The sequence below is a fragment of the Gopherus evgoodei genome, chromosome 22 (assembly GCF_007399415.2).
Source record: "Gopherus evgoodei ecotype Sinaloan lineage chromosome 22, rGopEvg1_v1.p, whole genome shotgun sequence".
Taxonomy (NCBI): Eukaryota; Metazoa; Chordata; order Testudines; family Testudinidae; genus Gopherus; species Gopherus evgoodei.
The window spans coordinates 9,421,019-9,442,073 of NC_044343.1; the positions used below are offsets into that span (position 1 = coordinate 9,421,019).

Genomic DNA, 21,055 nt, shown 5'->3' on the forward strand with positions numbered 1-21,055 from the left:
TGGTACATCTTAATTAATTAGCCTCTTAGAGTTGATATGGCTACTTCTACCTCTTCATGTTCTGTATGTATATCTCTCTCCTTACTATATGTTCCATTCTATGCATCTGAAGAAGTGGGCTGTAGCCCACAAAAGCTTATGCTCAAATAAATTTGTTAGTCTCTAAGGTGCCACAAGTGCTCCTATTCTTTTTGAAGATACAGACTAACACGGCTGCTACTCTGGAACCTCACAGGTTTTCAACTCTAGAAAACAAGCATTTTTAAATAAAAAAGGTATCGTACCAGAGAAATGACTGCAAGCAGCCTTAAACCAGAGAGTTGCTAGCAAGTATTTGTTTCTTCAGTGCTGTGTTCAGTGACCACTAGAGCTTAGAACCCTGCGGATTCCAAAACGTTAAGATCATCCAGTTTCTCCCTCAGGACTCTCCAAATACCTAGGAAAGCCCAAGAGCACCTCCACAACATGATTTATTAAAGGATATTCACCCTTCAATTCTAAAGTGAAAGTCCCAGTATGTCTACAAGGCCAGACTTCATAGCCATTCTCAGTAAGAAACTACGCTTTCCATTCTTCCTGTCTGAAACTGCCTTAGGTGCACAGTTGCATGCACTGTTGCTCTTCTCCCAGGCCTCATCTACATGTGGCATGAGGACTCAGCAGAGTTATTTACCTGAGTTGTTGAGATAAGGGCTGGTAACTGTTGTAGGCTCAAATGATCTCACTATATAGAGCCCAACCTCTGATGCTGATAAGTATGCCAAGAAAGGAAGAGCCAACTAAGCACATTCAAACAGATACGTGGCAAGATTAATTTATAAGAAGTGACAAACAGATGCATAAGGGGAATGGAAAAACATTTGCAGAGTCCCAGTCCCTTCTTAAAGTGACAGATCTACCTCTCCAAGAAGGCAGTTAGCAGGGATGTTTCGACAGTGTCTCTGCAATGCTAAAACTTGCTAGAACTCAAGTTCAAGTCTAAGGGTTAACGCAGCCCTTCATGCTGTTAATCTTGTATGGATCTTTTCAATTAGAGGCCTTGGAAATTGAGGTTCTGTCCACTCCACGTGGACAACAATTCCTTAATCCTGACACATCATTAAAGAAGTAGACCAGGAACAGCCTACTGCAAAGCTTAAGACATGTCCTAACCAATTTGCAACCACTTTGAGTCCAATTCAATGGACATCTCTACTCCCGGCACCAGTCACCTATCGGATTGCCTTATGCTTGATTCCTCACTATTCTAGCATTCATTTGCACCCCGTCAATTACTGCCACTTACTCCTCATTAGTTACTGACATTTTAAAATTTTAATAAAGGGTTAAAGTTCTTGTGACAGTTTTATATGTCCTCAGTCAAAATTTCCCTTCCCCTGGACTGGGCTAGGCACCACATAACTCCTTGAGCATCAAACTGGAAGACCTATGAAAGGCAGCAAGACGCACAAGAAAACTTAGGCTGAAGAACATAGGCTTGGTCTACGCTACAAATTTAGGTCGAATTTAGCAGCGTTAGATCAATTTCACCCTGCACCTGTCCACACGACGCAGCCACTTGTGTCAACATAAAGGGCTCTTAAAATCGATTTCTGTACTCCTACCCAACAAGGGAATTTGTGCTGAAATCGACCTTGCTGAGTCAAATTTGGGGTAGTGTGGACGCAATTCGATGGTATTGGCTTCCGGGAGCTATCCCAGAGTGCTCCATTGTGACCGCTCTGGACAGCACTCTCAACTCCAATGCACTGGCCAGGTAGACAGAAAAGCCTCGCAAACTTTTGAATTTCATTTCGTTTGCCCAGAGTGGAGAGCTCATCAGCAAAGGTGCCCATGGAGTCCCAGAAGGGCAAAAGAGCTCCAGCATGGACCGAATGGGAGGTACTGGATCTGATCGCTGTATGGGGAGACAAATCCGTGCTATCTGAACTCTGTTCCAAAAGACGAAATGCCGGAATATTTGAAAAAATCTCAAAGGGCATAAAGGACAGAGGCCATAACAGGGACCCACAGCAGTGCTGTGTGAAACTTAAGGAGCTCAGGCAAGCCTACCAAAAAAACAGAGAGGCAAACGGCCGCTCCGGGGCAGAGCCCCAGACGTGCCCCTTCTATGATGAGCTACATGCCATTCTAGGGGGTGCCCCTACAACTCCCCCACCCCTGTGCTTTGACTCCATCAATGGACTCTCATGCAACAGGGATGCAGATTTAGGGAACGAGGAGGAAGAGGTTGAAGTTAGCGCACAACAAGGAAGCAGAGAAAATGTTTTCCCCAACAGCCAGGAACTGTTTATTACCCTGGAGCCAGTACCCTCCCAACCCACCCAAGGCAGGCTCACGGACCTTGAAGGCAGCGAAGGCACCTCTGGTGAGTGTACAATATTTACAAAGGTACATGATCTCTCACACCAAACTGGCAGGCCCTCAATATAAGAGTTTAAAATGCGACCTTGTAAAGAAAGCATACGTGCTATGTAATGTTAACAGCTTGATTCACCGTGGAAGAGCGTACCCATTGTTCTCTAAAGTGTCTCTTTAAATACTATTCTTTTTTTTTGCCTCCTGCAGCTGCAAATGTTTTAATGCTCCCCCTATCATCTCCATCCCAGAGGCTAGCGAAGATTAGAAGGCAAAAAAAATGCCCTCACAATGATATGTTCTCTGAGCTCATGCAGTCCTCCCACACTGAAAGAGCCCAGCACAATGTGTGGAGGCAGACAATGTCAGAGTGCAGGAAAGCACAAAATGAACGCGAGAGGACAGGAGGAGAGGGACGCAAGAGGAGATGTGGCATCAGCATGATAAAAGCAAGACATGAAGCAAGGCTCAGGCTACTCGAGGATCAAACTCTGACTCTCCGGCATATTGTTGAGCAGGACCGACAGCAGGAGGAACACAGAGTGCCGCTTCAGCCTGTGTGACCAACAGCCTTCCTCCCCAAGTTCCATAGCCTTCTTGCCCAAACGCCCAAGAACGCGGTGGGGCGGGCTCCGGCCACCCAACCACTCCACCGCTGAGGACTGCCCAAGCAACAGAAAGCTGGCATTCAATAAGTTTGGAAGTGCAGTGTGGCCTTGTCCTTTCCTTCTCTACCACTCCACCCAGTGCTTCCCTCCTCCCCATCTCTCCCGGCCTACCTTGGCAGTTATCCTCCCATTTGTGTGACTAAGTAATAAAGATTGTATGAATTTTGAACGACTTTATTGCCTCTGCAAGCGTTAATCAAAGGGGAGAGGGGAGGGCAGTTTATTTACAGGGAAATGGAGTGAATCAAGGGGGCAGGTTTTTAATCAAGGAGCAAAACAGAACTTTTCAAAGCTTCTCTGATGCACACTACTGTGCTCTTCTAGTAGCCCTCGTGTCTGGCTGCGCATAATCAGCAGCTAGGCGATTTGCCTCAATCTCCCACCCCTCCCTGTGAAAGCAACAGGAAAAAATAATTTCTCGCCTTTTTCACTGTCACCGTATGTCTCCTCGGTGCTGCTGGCAGACGCAGTACTGCAGCGCTACACAGCGGCATCCACTTGCCTTGCGGACAGCAGACAGTCCGGTATGACTGGTAGCCGTCATCATCGTCCCATGGGTGCTCCTGGCTGGCCTCAGCGAGGTTGGTCGGAGACACCTGGGCAGACATGGGTGCTCCTGCCCAGCCTCAGTGAGGTTGGTCGAGGGCACCTGGACAAAAATGGGAATGACTTCAGGTCATTCTCTCTTTAAGTTTTGTGTAATGGAGATTCAATTCTGCCTGGAATATCATCCCAGCTGGAGGCTTCTGCATCAGGCTGCTCTCCCAGTCGGCAGCATTGCACGGTTCCACCTATTCCAGCCTACGCCTTGCGCCCATGGCTCATGAAACCTAGATGAGGGGTCGCCAACCTTTCAGAAGTGGTGGGCCGAGTCTTCATTTATTCATTTTGATTTAAGGTTTCGCATGCCAGTAACACATTTTAAGATTCTTAGAAGGTCTCTTTCTATAAGTCTACAATATATAACTAAACTATTGTTGTATGTAAAATAAGTAAGTTTTTAAAATGTTTAAGAAGCTTCTTTTAAAATTAAATAAAATGCAGAGCCCCCCGGACCAGTGGCCAGGACCCAGGCAGTGCGAGTGCCACTGAAAATCAGCTCGCGCGCCGCCTTCGGCACCAGTGCCATAGGTAGCCTACCCCTGGCCTAGACAGTAGTAAGGAGCAGTCCAACTATAGGCTGAGCAAATGCAGAATGGTGGTTCACTCTACTTCCCTGCAATCCAACCGCCCTCCCCTCCCCACTTTGATCTCTGCTTGCAGAGGCAATAAAGTCAGTGCTGTTTCAAATTCATGCATTCTTTATTATTTCATCACACAAATGGGGGATAACTGCCAAGGTAGCTAGGAGGGGTGGGGGAGGAGGGAAGCAACGGGTGGGGTTGTTGTAGGGGCACCCCCCAGAACGGCATACAGCTCATCATTTCTCCGGAATGTTTGGGGCTCTGACCCGGAGCAGCCGTTTGCCTCTCTGGTTCTTTAGTAGGCTTGCCTGATATTCTAGGCAGGACTGACTCTCCATTAGACAAAACTTAAAGAAGAGAATGACCTGAGGAGCCATTCCCATTTTTGTACAGGCGCCCCCGACCGACCTCACCGAGGCCGGCCAGGAGCACCCATGACAGCAGCAGACAGCACAGTATGACTGGTAACTGTCTTTGCCAACTTGCAAAGGCAAAGAGCTGCTGTTGCATAGCACTGCAGGACCGCGTCTGTCAGCAGCACCCAGGAGACGTACGGTGATAGTGAGCTGAGCGGGCTCCATGCTTGCTGTGGTATGTCACCTGAACAGGTAACCAGGGGAAAAAAAGGTGAGAAACTATATTTTGCGGTTGCTTTCACCAGAGGGATGGGAGGCCTTGATGACATGTACCCAGAACCACCCGCGACAATGTTTTTGCCCCATCAGGTATTGGGAGCGCAACCCAGAATTCCAATGGGGGGTGGAGAAATTCCAATTCCAAATGGGGGGGGGAAGCTACCACAGTGCAACGCTCCAAAAGTCGACGTTAGCCTCGGTACTGAGGACGCACATCACCGACTTAATGCGCTTAGTGGGGACACACACAAACGACAGTATCAAATCGATTTCTAAAAAATCGACTTCTATTAAATCAAACTAAATTTCATAATGTAGACATATCCATACTGAACAAACTTCAGTCCATCCAAAAAGAAAATGGCTAAAACAAAGCAACAAATATGAATTTAAGATGAAATATATAGATATTGCTCCATTCATCAGCAGCCCACTAGAAAATGTTGCAGGGCTGATTAAGAAACAGATAAGGAATGCTACTGAAAAATGCAAGATCACACAGTGTGATGTTCTGATTTAAAGCACAAACAAAATAAAATAGTAAACTAAACTCGTTTTTTTCAGCATGCGACAATTAAATAAGAGATGAAAGAGGTCAAATCTAGTCCTTCTCACCCCCAATCTGTGCAGGAATTTCCCCCTATGGCACCTTAAAAGTACTTTCTTCAGTAAAAAGTTTTAAGTGTCTCAGGTAAAATGGGTTCTCCGCAGTTTCCCTGGAAGATGATTCTACAAAATTAAAACATCTCATTGAAAGGAAGATTCCCGCTATTTAGCCTAAAATTTTCCTTTGCTCATTCCATCCCTTTTCTCCTAGTTACACTCTTCTGGATCACCATAAACAATTAACTCTGAAGGAGACTTGCTAATGCAAAAGAAGTTTTCTTCCAAAACAAATATTAGACAAAGTAAAAAAAAAAACCTCTTAAATAAAACCAAAATGTTGGATAAGAACCAAATTGGTATTTCTCCTTCCCCACCCATCTCCCTTCTTACTATGTATTCCATTATATAAATATTGAAAATCATCTCTCTTTTTAACACTGCAGTTTGAAGATGGAAAACTTTATTTGGGTCTTAATGCAATGGTTTTTGATACCTATCACATTAATATCTTCTGTCTGATCTTGGTAGAACATGAAACTGTATTTGGTTCTTTAGCTTTGATAGTTTATAATCATTTGGACAGTGTCCACACTGTAATAGTGGTTGAAAACCACAAACCGTACCTATATTTTATGTTGTATATTTAAGTGGGTGCTGTTCTGATACATGTATTTGGAAACAAGCAGCAGGCTGTGAGAAATTTCAATACCACCAGATTTCTGGGGAAGGAGTAGGAGGAAGACTGCAATGCCTTTACTGTAACCAGTTCATACTGATCCAATTACAGGAAGAAATAGAAAGGGTTTAAAAATAGAAGCTAACATTTTCAGTTAAACAGTCTCAAATGAATTGGCAGTTACTATTAGTCAATTTCACTTTCACAAAACTGCTTTTCAGGTGATCTGCTGAGAACCTTCCATTTTATTTTCAGGAGCTCCAGCAGGCCACCAGCACTAGATTAGCCATGAAAGGATTCCCCCCGCCACTCCGCCCACCTTTACCGTATGAAAGTCTTATTGCCCACAGAGCCTGCTCTGACATTGTGGAGGACTCAAATCATTTGCCTTCAGATCATTAGGATCTTTTTCCAAATCAAATGGACAAGAATTTAATCATTCACCCACCCATGATGAACCAAATTACAGTATAGTGAAAGGTGAATACACACAGTCAAGGCAGGGCCACATGGGGTTGGGGGTAAGAACAGCTCCCAACAACACCTTCAGTACTCTGCTATCTCTGCCTTCTCAGACAGATACTAGTATTAAACATGCTCCCGCTATGGTGGTGCTGGGGCTGCTGACTCTCCCAACTCCAACTGGCCAGCGAGAAAATGCAGAGGACAGAGTTGACTGGCAGCTTTATACCAGGCTGACCAGAAGAATCCGATGAAGCTCATTGAAGATACTTTCAAAGTAAGATTCTCCAATAGCACTAGATGGCAGCATGCTTCATTACGCAAAAGGTAAAAAGTACATTGGCTCCAACAACCACTACTTCCCATCTTAGCAACGATTCAGAAACTAACCAAATGGGAAAGTGGAAGAGTTAGAGAAGAAACCAAAACCTTGGAATTAAAAATAAATTTAAGCAACCCATGAAAAAAGATGTACCCTCGTGGATTAGAAGTCCACTGCCTCTCTTGTCTGTTTCCACCCTCCTACCCCTCAACCTTTCAAAAGGCTATTAAAAGTGATATTGTTACAGGGCCTAAACTCGTCGTAATTCTCAATTCACCAGGAACACAATATAAGGGTCAAAACTGACAAACACCTCTGAGTCACCAAGTGGACACATTTCAACCATTCGCCAGAACTGTCAACATTCAGAGATTTTAAGACCGGAAGGGACCAGCGTGATCATCTAGTCTGACCTCCTGCATAGATACAGGCTACAGAGCATTTCACTAACTGACTGTTGTATCAAATCCAAAACTTCTAATTAAGCTAAAGCAGGGGCATCACACTCATTTGAAAGTGAGGGCCAAATTCCATATTTAATTATGACCCATGAACTGTGATATAAATTCAGGGCTATATGTGCCCACAATATATAGCAGACCTGCTGCTGATATCAGTAAGTTTGCACAGAAATCTTGGGGAGGATACAGCTTTTAAGTAATAAACATTTAGTTATTTGTTTGTTCAGTGCCTTAATATCACTTTCACCACTCAGCGAGAAAGCATGCTTCTCTATAAGCCAAAATTTGTATTTGCATCCAATCTGCACACATGGTCCATGGATATAAAGCAGATATCCACCGATTTGCAGGACTCATGGAAGAGAGGGCAGGATTACTAATCTTCTTTTCTGTTTCTTCTCCACTTCCAGATCTTTGGGATTTTCCTCTCTTCTCCTCTTCCCCTCTTCACATTTCCTTCTCTGCAAAGACTCTCAAAATGGCTACTGTCCCCCATTGTTCTCAGTGGGAAAGAGAGCACCCCTGCTTTTTATCAGTTAAGATGGACACCAGGGTCCCTAATATCTGCGAAGGAAGAGATTTAAGTAGTCTTTTGCAATAATGACCACCACCTCCCACTGTTCCCCAAAAGGGTGAAACCAAGCTATATTCAGGGAAGGTGGCAGCCCTATCTGCCATTAGGTGGCAAAGAGGGGACACTGACGGCATGCGAATAGGGGAGGAAGACAGTGAAAGCAAGAGAATATGGAGGGCAGGAAGGACAATCAAGTGTGGGTGCAGGAGAGAGAATGTGGGGAGATGGGAGACTGAGGGCATGTGAAAGACAGGTGATCATAAGGTAACATGGAGGGAGAATGCAAGAGGGGCAAAAGAATGGGAGGAAAATGGAAGAGAGGAAAAGACAGTGATAGGGGAGAGAAGTGAAGAGCAAGTGAATGACTGTTCACCCACACCAGGGATTAGGAGAGTCCCTTCCCAGCTGCCAAAGGGGAGAGGATCTCATTTTTTGTTTGGGTATTTAAAGGTGAATTCTGAACCTAAAGTGAGTGCAGGGAGTGGGAGGTGTGGCTTTCACCTAAAAGCTTTCAAAAAATTCAGAAGGAAAAAAGTCACAAACTTTGTCTATTTAAAATCTCATTACTTTTGTGGGTCTGGAAAAAGCTGCTTCCATTACCCACCCTCGTGCCCCAGGCACTGCAATCCCCACTTTTCTTTACATGCCTTGGGCTTCCCCATATCCCAGCCTCTGAACAGCAGTAGTCTTGTGCAAAAAAAGCTTCCAATGCTATGTCAGAGGTGCACCTTCTGTGGCAAAACATGGGAAATTTATTGGACTTGCTCACCAGCTCATTACTGCTTCAGTAATAAAGATCAGAGCTCCACACACTACAAATGGAAAGCAGACAAACACACCAAACAATTCACATCTAATAGTGTTCGGAGGAGATAGTGTGGTGAAGAGAGGTGCAGAAGGCAAGGATGGAGATAGCCTAATGTTTTCAGTAAAGGAGGTGCTGGAAAGCAGATAGGTAGAGTTATGGTATTAGTGTGTGGTATACAGTAGTTGTGGTAATGGTAAGGTATCTGCCCATGGTTAGGAAGTAGAGGTTATGTACTGTTAGGTGGCTTAATGGTTTCATTTCCTAGCTTTTCTGCGTGTGTGTCAACTATATTATACATAAACAACTGATACACACTAAATTTTTTGTGTAGTAACCAAAAGAAGGGAATGCTCAGTACTCAGTCACAACAGAGAGTTAATTTGAATTGAATATACAACCAGAGAGTGCAAAGTTGGCAAATCCCTTCTCTGTAACCTTCTTTAAGTCATGTGGCATAGGACTTTTAAGACAGGACTAAACTTTATCTTCACGGTATGCAGCTAATACTGTACCACATTTTAACTTTCATATTGTTATTGTTGAATCTTAAGATTTAAAGTCGTTAGCATTTTCTTTTGGGATGAACATAAACGCAGACCTATAGTATTTATTGTGAATTACAATGTTCAAGACACACAAATCTTAGGTTTGTGTCTACACACCATATTAATACTGGTATAACTATTTAGGTTAAGGGTGCGATTTAAAAAAATAATTAACAGCAGTACAATCCTTAGTATGGAAGACATTATACCAATATAAAAAGGTGCTTATAGTTTACTCCTGTACAGCAAGACAAAAAAATTATTCTGGTACACACACCATTATATCAATATAACTGCACCCCCACTTGGGAATCTGTGCAACTATACCAACTTGTGTTTAGACAAGCGCACAACTTGCTACACTATCCTTATATTACCTTTCTATATAACATTCTCTCTACCAGACAGGAGTGTTTCCTTTCAAAGTCTGGCAGAAAGCTTGCTGTAACTTCCAACAATCAGAGTCAATTTCTGTCTATCAGAGCAATCAAAACCACACAAAATGGTCACATAATTTAGCACATTTTTGTCAAGCAGTTTAACTGTCTGGTGCAGTTCAAAGCAATCAAAACAATGAGGCAAATAGGACTCTACCTTATTTTTGAAGTATACTTCAATGGGCATAATGAAACCAGCATAGCCAGACTCCTCCACTTTGTAAGGAGGCTCCTTGCACACTAAGAAAAAAGCAAAACAAACATTAGCTTCAGACATAATGTAACAATATCCTAGATCAGAGCAATTACAAGGAGGAGAAATGAGCCTCTGACAACACAGGGCAAACCTTTGACCCTTATAACAATACAGAATAAGATCATATGTTTAAATTAGGGGTAGGAAAACTGCTCGCCCGCTACCCTGGAAAATAAAAGGTTATTCACCTTGTGCAGTCACTGTGGTTCTTCAAGATGTGCGCCCTATGGGTGCTCCACTTCAGGTGCAAGTGGGTCTCTTGAGCCCTCAAACCAGAGATTTTCTGTTAGTAGTGTCTGTTCGGCCTGCGCATGCACCCTATACAACCTCATGCGGAGTTACGAAGGTATATAGGGTTGCATGGGGGAAACCACACTCTCTTCTTTCTCTAGCTGAGCGTCCAATAAGAAGTCAGAAGCACAGAGGAAGCAGGGCAGGTAGTGGACCACCCACAAGGACACACATCTCAAAGAACCACAGTTAGTACACAAAGTGAGTAACCTTTTCTTCCTCTTCTTCAAGTAGTGTCTGTAGGGCTTCTCCAATCCAGTTGACACCCGAGCAGTATCCTCACAGGGAGAAGCGAGCTTCGGAATTAAATATAAAAGACTGAAGACAGTACACCAGAATAGGCTCACTAGATCTGGCAGCATGGACTAAGGCATAAGATTTAGAAAAGGTATGCACCGAACCCCAAGTAGGAGCTCCGCATATCTCAGATACTGGAATGTTTTTGAGTAACACCATGGAAATTGCCTGTGATTTGATAAAGTGTGCCATAGTTCTTTGGGGAGGCAAAATATCAGCTGCATCACAGAAAGCAGTAATACACCCAGAGATCCAGCTTGACAGTCTCTGTGAAGAGATCATGGATCTCTCTGATCTTTTTGCGATAGAGACAAGAGTCTAAGTGATTTCCAAAACTGCTTGGTCCTATCCAGATAAAAGATCAATGCCTGTCATACATCTATGGGAAGGGAAGTTTCCCACTGAGATTTATATGGTTTAGGAACAAATATTGGTGGATAGAGTGGTTAAAATTGACATCTGACAGCACCTTAGGAAAGAACTTTGGGTGCAGTACCAGGGACATCTTGTTCTTGAAAAAAATATAGCTACTAGAAAGGCCATCTTCATAGCGGCCCCCATATCTGTGTACAAGGTTGAGATCTCATGTTGGAGTAGGATTCTTAACCCTGGGGTAAAGGTTCCCCAGACCCTTAATAAATCTCAATGACATAGGGTGAGTAAAAATAGAAAACCCTTCTAATGGGGAATAAAATCCTGATATTGCGGTGAGATGAACCTTAATAGTTAAAGAAAATTGGGTTCATTAAATAAGTCCAGCAGACAACTGAGAGCAGAGAAGATTCTGGCACAAGGCATGAGGCAGAAACCAGTGAGGCCAGCTTCTCCAGGAGCCACAGGGACAATGGTAGGATAGGAGGTGCATATGCCAGTGAGCACTCCGGATACATGGGTACCAGGCTCACCACTGAATCCTGTTTGCACTGAGCTTTACCCTCCATCCAGGGAAGCCTTTGTGCTGGTCCAGCCAGATTCGCGCGTGACATCTCGTCCAACCTTGCCCAGCTCAGGTAGGAAAAACTGTGCGCGGGAACAGTCTGCAGCTAAGGTCTGCTCCTGTGCCCATGAGAGAGTCTCCTGTTGGAGCTTGTTCGTCTTCGATATCGCTGGACCTAGGGCTTGCAAGGTGCTCATAGGGGCACTCACCGCTGGTGACAGCCACTGTACAGGGGGTCCAATGGTCCCAGATCTGAGTGTGCATGTGGTCGCACAGCCTACTCCATTAGGAACTTATGGAGGCGGAGCTCAAGAGCTTCCCAGGTTTGGGGCAGGAAGAACTTAAAAATGGAGCAGCAAGCCATGATGTGAGCCTCGCCAAGGCAACAAAGGCATCTCTGGTGCTTGCCACTCACAGAGATTGGGCGAGGGCAAGAGAGACAGTTTTTAAAACTCAGAATCCAGGGCATAGTCCTAGGAGGGGGAGGACACTCCCCAAATAGGGGAAAAACGTCACTAACTAAATTATCTACTCTAAAACTACAATCTACAACTATATACAATTATCTACAACAAATGGACAGAAGTAACTCTTTTTGGGAAAACTAAGGGCACAAAGGAACAGGGGTTCTGACTCAGGCCATGCAGCAGTAAGAGGGAACTGGAGAGAGGTCAACCCAGACAACCTATTCTACCCTAAGCTGCCAAGCAGGAGGGGAAACACTATGCACGTGGGGGTCAAAGGACACCGCTACCAAACACTTCCAGACTCAGGCGCATGCCACACATGTGCACCCACATGTGGAATACCTATAGGGACCATCACTCAAAGAATTTAAAATTATTAGCTTGATTAGGAAATGGTAATTTCCTCAAACCTAACACCATTTCCACTTCTAAACTCTTACTTTATAGTAAGGATGCCAATAGATGTAACCCAACAATTCCCTGCATTCCCAACAATAAAAAAGCCAGTTTGAAATAAGGGTCAATAGATTTTATTTTAACTCTGGTTTCACATTAAAATCCTACCGTGAAATGATTTCAGATTTTTAGACTATTTGGCAGGCAGCCTTTTTTATTTTACTAAACTGTTTCTACAATATTTTAAAGTTGTTAAAATAACCTGTTAGCAGTGCAGTCCAGACCAGCAATCTCGTGCTCCAGGTTAGAGAAAGAGTAATTTGCAACAACCCTTCAAGCCAATTTGGGAATCAGGGCTTTGGAACGGAGCCCAGAGCTGGAGTGCAGAGCAGCTCCAGAGCAGTGGAGCTGCAGGTTTTTGCCTGGAGCTGGAGCGGGACCCAGCTCCAGAGCCCTGCTAGAAATAGCATAGATGGACTGCAATATCCCTCTATTCCAACCCCTCTTTGATGAAAAGCAGGTTGGCATGATGGCGAACCTTAATGTAAGTGTGAATCAAGAAAGGGAAAACAAACAAACTACCATTTTTTGTGCTGGGTGACACAGTAATCTGGTTAGGAAAGATGTATAGTCATCATAAAGATGTTTGTTATAAGGTAATTATGCTGGCTAACAAGGATCCCAGCACAGCAAACTGCAACTTTTATTCAAGTCTTTCTATAAATTTGTTTCTAGTTCAGCAGTCCAGTTTCCTACCATACATCAATTTTACTGCCACCAACTTGTGACAGACATCATAATATGTATTACCTGCACAGGTTTAAGACAGAACAATAACTTTTCAAGCTGTTTTTCACAGGATGAGAGTCTCACAAATAACCATGACAAGTATATACCCTTAAGACAGCTGCATAACCACCAGTGGCACTTCCCACCATGTAACATGACAGTCATTTGTCCCCATTCTCTTGGCATTAAGTGCTCTGAAAACACTCATATACTAATGCTTCAGTAACAAAAAAAAGAGGGAGGAAGCATTTCACCTTTGACCCTTTCATTAGAGGAAATGTCACATTCTCTCTAATCTTCCTCAAACAAAAGTGGCAAAGCTCAAGACTCAAGTGTATGCAATATGTGTTTTGTTTCTCCTTAAGAAAATGTTCCACAGAAACAACAGTGCAATGCCAGATCCAGACTGCATGACTATTCCCCAAAGAAAGGAGACTGCATGATTGTTAACATGCACACTCACCACGTTTGGGTTTAGGGAAGCTCTCATGTAGCCGAAAGACCACCTTCTCCACGAAGTGCTGGATGTCGCATTGTTCTGGGCCACGGACAAATACCATCCAGTCATGAGTAAACCCTTCAGTGGTGGGCTTTTTCCGGAGTTGGGCTCGGTGCCCCAGCTCCAGCTTCACTTGCACCGTGCACTGGAAAGAGAGAGAGAGAGAGAGAGAGAGAGAGAGAGAGAGAGAGATGTGGGACACTGGTCAATACAGGCCACATGCCATTGTATTACAGAGCTTTGAGATCTACAGACAGAAGGTGCTAATTATCAAAAGGACAAGAGGAAAATTAAGTGTATCACAATGAAACTAAGTTGCCACAGAAGATCATGGTGATTCTTTAAAACTAAATTGTGGTCAGTGAAAAAAGTGACCGTGAAAATGGTTTCTAACATCATAAATCTATTGTGTGTGCCTGAGTCACATCTAACTCTACAGAGTCAATACAGCTATAGAAGACAGATATATCAACTAAGCTGTAAGCTAAATTCTGACTCCACAATCTTGGTCATTCAGGAAGACAGAGGCAGAACAACTGGACTCTCAGATCCCAACAGTTTACAGCATTTTCAGTTAGTAAAATAATCTTTAAAAGAATATTAGGCATTTGCTCACTGGGTTAGAATACTATGAAAGCCCATAAAAAATTTTACAGTACTGCTTTTTGACAGCACTTGGGTCAGTAAAGTTCCAGGACACAAGTATCATGTATTTTCATAGGAACTAGAATTTAGTAGCATTATAAGTTTCATATATTTGTTGATTTACATGTCCTACACGTACATGGACTTATGCAGACAATACACTATTGTGGGTTTGCTAGCAGAAGAATCGTGTAATTTACCAAAAAATGTAACTATAATGTTCTGTGTATTTACCAAATAACTTATGTAACCTCTTTCAAAGAAAGGATCAGAAGACTCTTTAAGGGCAGGAACTGTGTTTTTGTATGTATTTGTAAAACACCCAGCACTATGGGGCCTAGTCCTCATTAAAGTTTCTGAAGTCTAGTCTAAATAATTTTAAACAGATAACACTAGAAAAAAAATGGGTATAGTGCCCCATACAAGCAGGAAAAAAGCCCACTACATAGAGTAAAAAAAAAAACCAGCTGAAATTAAATTAAGACGCATAGATTACTGCAGACAAGTTATAGCTGAAACAGTGGAAGGAGGTAGGTTGATGAAGGAGAGGGAGTTAAGTTTTAATTACACAAAAACTAAAGCACATCAAAAGGGTTCAGGAGAGATTTGAAGAGCCAGAGACTCACCTGAGAATACACGCCCTACACAAACTAATGTAGTTGCCAAGGCCATCTGATCATTTTATTAAATTTAGTGTAAGATTAACCAAGTAGAAGTTCAAACCCACATGAAGGTTGGCAGTGCTTGGTTCTGATCCCCACTCAGCTAAGATTTAGGAGGAATAAGGGATTTGATTTCACTTATAAATTGTGTGTGTAACTTACTAGTCAAGTCTCAGATGGGCATTTTTAAGGAGAACGTTATTATTTGTATTACAGCTGCATGCAAGGGCCCCAAATGAGATCAGGGTATTTTCTCCATATGTGAAATGGTGATCTGAGAGTATGACAATAGTGATTTAGAGTGTCCAAACTTGACACATTTTGAAGGGGCTTGGTTTTCAGAAGGTGTTTTATCAGAAATTGATGATAATCTAGATCAGGGGTGGCCAAACTGTGGCTCACGGGCCACATGCAGCTCTTTCATCGTTAAAGTGAGGCTCGCAGAGCCCGCCTCATGCTCCCACTCATTCTCCACCTACCAGACTTGTGGGGAGGGGCACTTCGGGACCTCTTCCTTGCAGTGCAGTGGTGGGGCTAAAACTTCTGAGCCCCAGCTCTCGAACTTCTGAAGATTGTCATATGCAGATTGGCGGGTCAGTAAGCTTCACCACCCCTGAGCTAGACCCTTTAAGGAGTCTTAATTAGAGCAGACAAAAATCAGAGAGTTTTCTGAAATCTTGGCCTAAGCTACTTGCTGAAGATCACAGGAAATCAATACCAGAGCCAGGAATTTAATTCTGATCTCCTGAGTCCCAGTCTAGTAGCTCAACCAGAAAACCAACCTTCAAAATTGTTTCTCTAAGGCAAAAAGATTTTTACATTTTTCTTCCAAGCTATCATCTGCATCAAATACTTTCAGAGATCAGCAGTTCACACAACCACCATAAAACCCAGGAACCAGCTCTTCTAATTAACTGTTTAATCCATTCTACCAATGTCTGCCTCTTGAGTCACCTTCCTCTTAAAGTTATCTTGCTCGGTCATTTTCTTCTTCTGCACGTTGGGACCTGTCATTTCCATGGGCTGCACCTCAGTATTAAAGATGAAGGTGCTCTGTTGTCAGATATTTATGTTTCCTAACAAATGCTTCCCTTTCTTTAGGCTTAAAAATCATGAAGGTCCAAGGGAAAAGGCAAACTGAGTTTTAATCAACACATGGAAACCTAGTACATGGTGATGCACCGTTGTGTAGATAGTCTACCTAAATTCTGACGTCCATGGGGGAAATCTCTTGAAAGCAAGTTTATTTCCCAGGATGTTCAAACAGGAATTCTTTTTAGCAGATTCATTTTACTCTGTAGCTTCAACTATACCTTAAATTTTGCTACTTCATTCAACACGCTCTACTTTTCAGGGAAGTATAAATGGCTATCAACTCTATGGAGGTTCCTCAGTTTCAGTGAGGAACAAGTCCCATGCAGTTGTCAGCTAAAACTATATGGATGAGGGGAAAATTAAATATAGAAAAGAACTGCTTCAAGTGGGAATTATTCTCAGCATTCTCTTCTGGTCCAGTTAATAGCTGAAAGGAAATCCAAATAAAACCTCCCCATCTAAAATATTTGAATTTGCCCCATTTGAAATTATGGAGGAAGAGATTCCTCTCATGCCCCCAGGAAACAAAAAACCCTGTTCAACTGGTGATGGTGGGGATGAATATACACTACAATATTTTACTGAAAGTCTTCAATCCTCCCCTCTAGTTTTCTTTCGATGTACCAATCGTTTTCAAGTCATCAACGCTACCTATTCTCTCTTCCTTATGGATTATCAATCAAGCACTAACTGAGCCTCCCGTATGATTTCATAAGCCTGTACTTGTGCGGATATGTCACACTCCAGTCAAAAGACATACATGGACACACAGAAAAAGACTAGGGAAAAATGATGATCTGAAAAACTTCTAGCCCTGACCTCCTATTTGGCCAAGCAAGATAATATATGTTCTAGGAATGCAGGGCTTCCCCCAATGTCCAGGGCCAGCAATAGCCCTGTTGATAACATTACCTCTTCTCCCTCTCCCCCCAATGTCTGAGAAGGGGCAATAGCACTATTGCTGACATGACTTCCCCTCAAGCAGGCCTGAGTGAAGGAGAGTTGCAGGACAATAACCTTAATGCTGACACCAGTCCTCCCCGAAACTAATGCCTAGAGAAGGCAATGCAGTTGCTCTGCTCATTCATTGTGGGAGGGGGCAATATACAGAGCCCTGCTACTGATATTGTCCTTTCCTCATGTCTGAGGCCATGTCTACATCTAAAATTTTGCAGCGCTGGTTGTTACAGCTGTATTAGTACAGCTGTATAGGGCCAGCGCTGCAGAGTGGCCACACTTACAGCAACCAGCGCTGCAAGTGGTGTTTGATGTGGCCACACTGCAGCGCTGTTGGGCGGCTTCAAGGGGGGTTCCGGGACGAGAGAGCAAACCGGGAAAGGAAACCAGCTTCACCGCGGTTTGCTCTCTCGGTCCCGGAGCCAGCCAGCAAACCGCAGGGAAGGAGACCTGCTTGCTCGGGGTTCCGGGACCGAGAGAGCAAACCGGGAACGCCGCGGTTTGCTCTCTCGGTCCCGGAGCCAGCCAGCAAACCGCAGGGAAGGAGACCTGCTTGCTCGGGGTTCCGGGACCGAGAGAGCAAACCGGGAACGCCGCGGTTTGCTCTCTCGGTCCCGGAGCCAGCCAGCAAACCGCAGGGAAGGAGACCTGCTTGCTCGGGGTTCCGGGACCGAGAGAGCAAACCGGGAACGCCGCGGTTTGCTCTCTCGGTCCCGGAGCCAGCCAGCAAACCGCAGGGAAGGAGACCTGCTTGCTCGGGGTTCCGGGACCGAGAGAGCAAACCGGGAACGCCGCGGTTTGCTCTCTCGGTCCCGGAGCCAGCCAGCAAACCGCAGGGAAGGAGACCTGCTTGCTCGGGGTTCCGGGACCGAGAGAGCAAACCGGGAACGCCGCGGTTTGCTCTCTCGGTCCCGGAGCCAGCCAGCAAACCGCAGGGAAGGAGACCTGCTTGCTCGGGGTTCCGGGACCGAGAGAGCAAACCGGGAACGCTGCGGTTTGCTCTCTCGGTCCTGGAGCCAGCCAGCAAACCGCAGGGAAGGAGACCTGCTTGCTCGGGGTTCCGGGACCGAGAGAGCAAACCGCGGCGAAGCTGGTTTCCTTTCCCGGTTTGCTCTCTCGGTCCCGGAACCCCGAGCAAGCAGGTCTCCTTCCCTGCGGTTTGCTGGCTGGCTCCGGGACCGAGAGAGCAAACCGCGGCGTTCCCGGTTTGCTCTCTCGGTCCCGGAACCCCGAGCAAGCAGGTCTCCTTCCCTGCGGTTTGCTGGCTGGCTCCGGGACCGAGAGAGCAAACCGGGAAAGGAAACCAGCTTGATTACCAGAGGCTTCCTCCTTCCACGGAGGTCAAGAAAAGCGCTGGTAACTGTCTACATTGGATTACCAGCGCTGGATCACCAGCGCTGGATCCTCTACACCCGAGACAAAACGGGAGTACGGCCAGCGCTGCAAACAGGGAGTTGCAGCGCTGGTGGTGCCCTGCAGATGTGTACACCTTCAAAGTTGCAGCGCTGTAACTCCCTCACCAGCGCTGCAACTTTCTGATGTAGACAAGCCCTGAGTGAGGGAGCAACAGGTCTGCTGCTATCCATCATACTCCCCTTCCCACATCTGGGTGTGTGGGTACCTTGTGAGCTGGCTATAGGCCAGCTGTATCATCCCCCCCATGTCTCTGAAGGGGCAGAGGGGCAACAGCCCCACTGCTTCCCTTTCCCCAATTATGCCTGAGAGAGCAGGGGAAGGCAATAGCCCCCCACTATTGCCCCTGCCCCACCCATTACGCCTCTGAGGGGATGGAAGGAGACAATAACCCCGCTGGCCTTTTTTGTCCCCTTATGCCTTTGAAGGGGGAGGGAACAGCCCCTCTGTGTGCTCCCCCTTATGCTTCTGTGGAGACAGGAGGTAAACAGTCCCACTGCTGCCCCCCCATTATAACTCTGAGGGGATGGGAGGGCTCCTCCTCATTCCCATTATGCCATGGGGGGGGCCACAAAAACACTGCTGTCCCTCCTGTCCCCCCATTACGCCACTGGGTAGTAGAAGCGGGGCTGGCAATAGCCCTGCTACTGCTCATCCCATTACTCCTCCTTCCTCCCATTATGGCTCTGAGGGGACTGGTCGGGGGGAGAACAGCCCTGCTGCTGCCTCTCTCTTTATGCCTCTGACGGGGCAACCAGAGCTTAATTTGTAATGAAAGAGGTGCCAGGCCTCAAGCCATATTTTTACATTCATAAGCCCAGAGGTGCTGGGGCACGGAACTGCCAAGCCGAAAAGTGCCAGGGCTTAGCCCTAGCAAGCCCGAGAACAAATTAAGCACTAGATGAGGGGGGTAACAACCCACTGCAGCCCCTCCCCCCTTTATGATTCTGAACGGGAGGGGCAACAACGCCACTGCTGCCCCGCTCCTGCCCCTCCCCCCCATTATGACTCTGAGGGGATGGGGGGACAACAGCCCCGCTGCTTCCCCTCCCCCCAATTATGACTCTGAGGGGGTGGGGGGGCCAACAGCCAGGCTCCTGCTCCTCCCCCCAATTATGACTCTGAGATGGGGGGGGGAACAGCCCGGCTGCTGCCCCTCCCCCCAATTATGACTCGGGGGGGGAACAGCCCGGCTGCTGCCCCTCCCCCCAATTATGACTCGGGGGGGAACAGCCCGGCTGCTGCCCCTCCCCCCAATTATGACTCGGGGGGGAACAGCCCGGCTGCTGCCCCTCCCCCCAATTATGACTCGGGGGGGACAGCCCGGCTGCTGCCCCTCCCCCCATGCGGCTGAGGGGGCGAGGGGCCCATCGCCCCTTCACTCTCCCCATGTCTGGGAAGCCGGACTTCCTCCTCCTCACCTGATTGTCCATGGCTGGGCCCGCTGCTTCCCCCCGCTCGGTCCCGGCCCCTCACGGCCCCGCCGCGGCCCCTCGCCTCATTGTGTGTCACTCACAGGCAGAGTCCCTGCCTCTCCCCCCTCCAGCCCGCCCCACGGAACCGGAAACAGACGCGCCCAGGACGGGCAGCCTCCGCCGCCAATGCGAGCTCAGCTCGCACCCAGGAGGCGGGGCTTCCGTCGGGAATCGCCAGCCCTCCTCTGCCGCCAGCTGACTGGCCGGCGCTGCGGCCAATAGGAGGCGGGTGGGGGCGTGGCCAGCGGGCGCATTGCCGGGGTCAGGCAGCAGGAGGACTGGAGGCAGCGTGGAGCTGAGGGGGTGGGTCGGTTGTCGGGGCGGCCGGTCTCGTGGGGCCTGGGGCAGAGGGAGTCACTCGGGGCGGCCCTGTGCGCCCACCCGCGGCTCCCATCGCACCACAGGTGCTGGCCGGGGGGGCTGGCGCACCCCTTGGTTGAAGTGGTTTCCATCCTGTGCAGGGTGGACAGTGATTTAATGGCTCTCAGCCCCCCACACTGCACCCATTGTCCCCCCCCGCCTGCCCCAGCCCTGCAGGGTCCCTGCTCCCAGCACTCCAGGGCAAGAGCAACAGCCCCCAACATGAATCACCCCAGTTCAACCAGCTGGAGGCAGAGGCTCTCCAGAACACAGTGCCCCAGAAACAGCGCAGCTCCCTACATGTCCCACACGCTGGTCTCAGCATGGAGGTGTCATCTTGAGCTAAACTGCCCTTCCTCTTCCATGGAGAGGATGAGTCCAGTATGGGAAAGGGCAAGGTGCTGCTGATTAGCATGCATGGGGAAAATGGCGCAGAAAAGTTGATTGCACTTTTCAGTTGTACATCAAGAATGCAATGCAACATCATATGAAGTGACTCCTGCAGATTAGCCACGGGCCCAGCTGTGCTAGATGCAGCAGTTACTAGCCACCAGCCCAGCTGTGGTTGAGGCTCCTGAAAGGAACTGTTGTCTGTGGCATGCAATTCACTGAGAAAAGCTCCTCAGATGTGGTTCTCAGCGCAGCTGGTGAGTTTGAGTGTCATGTTTACAACCAAAAAAACCAAAAGTTTTTAATTTTTTAAAGCCTTGAAGACAAGTTATTTTCCTCAGTTATGTAAGGCTCCAAATAAGCCCCTGACTATCATCACATTTTGAAAGT

The 21,055-nt window shown here is 46.5% G+C and overlaps 1 protein-coding gene across 5 annotated transcripts in view; it reads right to left on the minus strand.

The window, feature by feature from the left end:
* MLLT1 (MLLT1 super elongation complex subunit) overlaps positions 1-19,972 on the minus strand; it is a 51,743-nt gene extending 31,771 nt beyond the window's left edge. For all 5 annotated transcript variants that reach the window (XM_030540463.1, XM_030540462.1, XM_030540460.1 and 2 more), the window contains exons 1-3: positions 19,862-19,972; positions 13,633-13,813; positions 9,894-9,976 (exon numbers count right to left, since the gene is read on the minus strand). In XM_030540463.1, coding sequence (XP_030396323.1) covers positions 9,894-9,976; positions 13,633-13,813; positions 19,862-19,873 — 276 coding nt within the window. In that variant the 5' untranslated portion in view covers positions 19,874-19,972. The remainder of the gene's footprint in view (positions 1-9,893; positions 9,977-13,632; positions 13,814-19,861) is intronic.
* Positions 19,973-21,055: the final 1,083 nt, after the last annotated feature.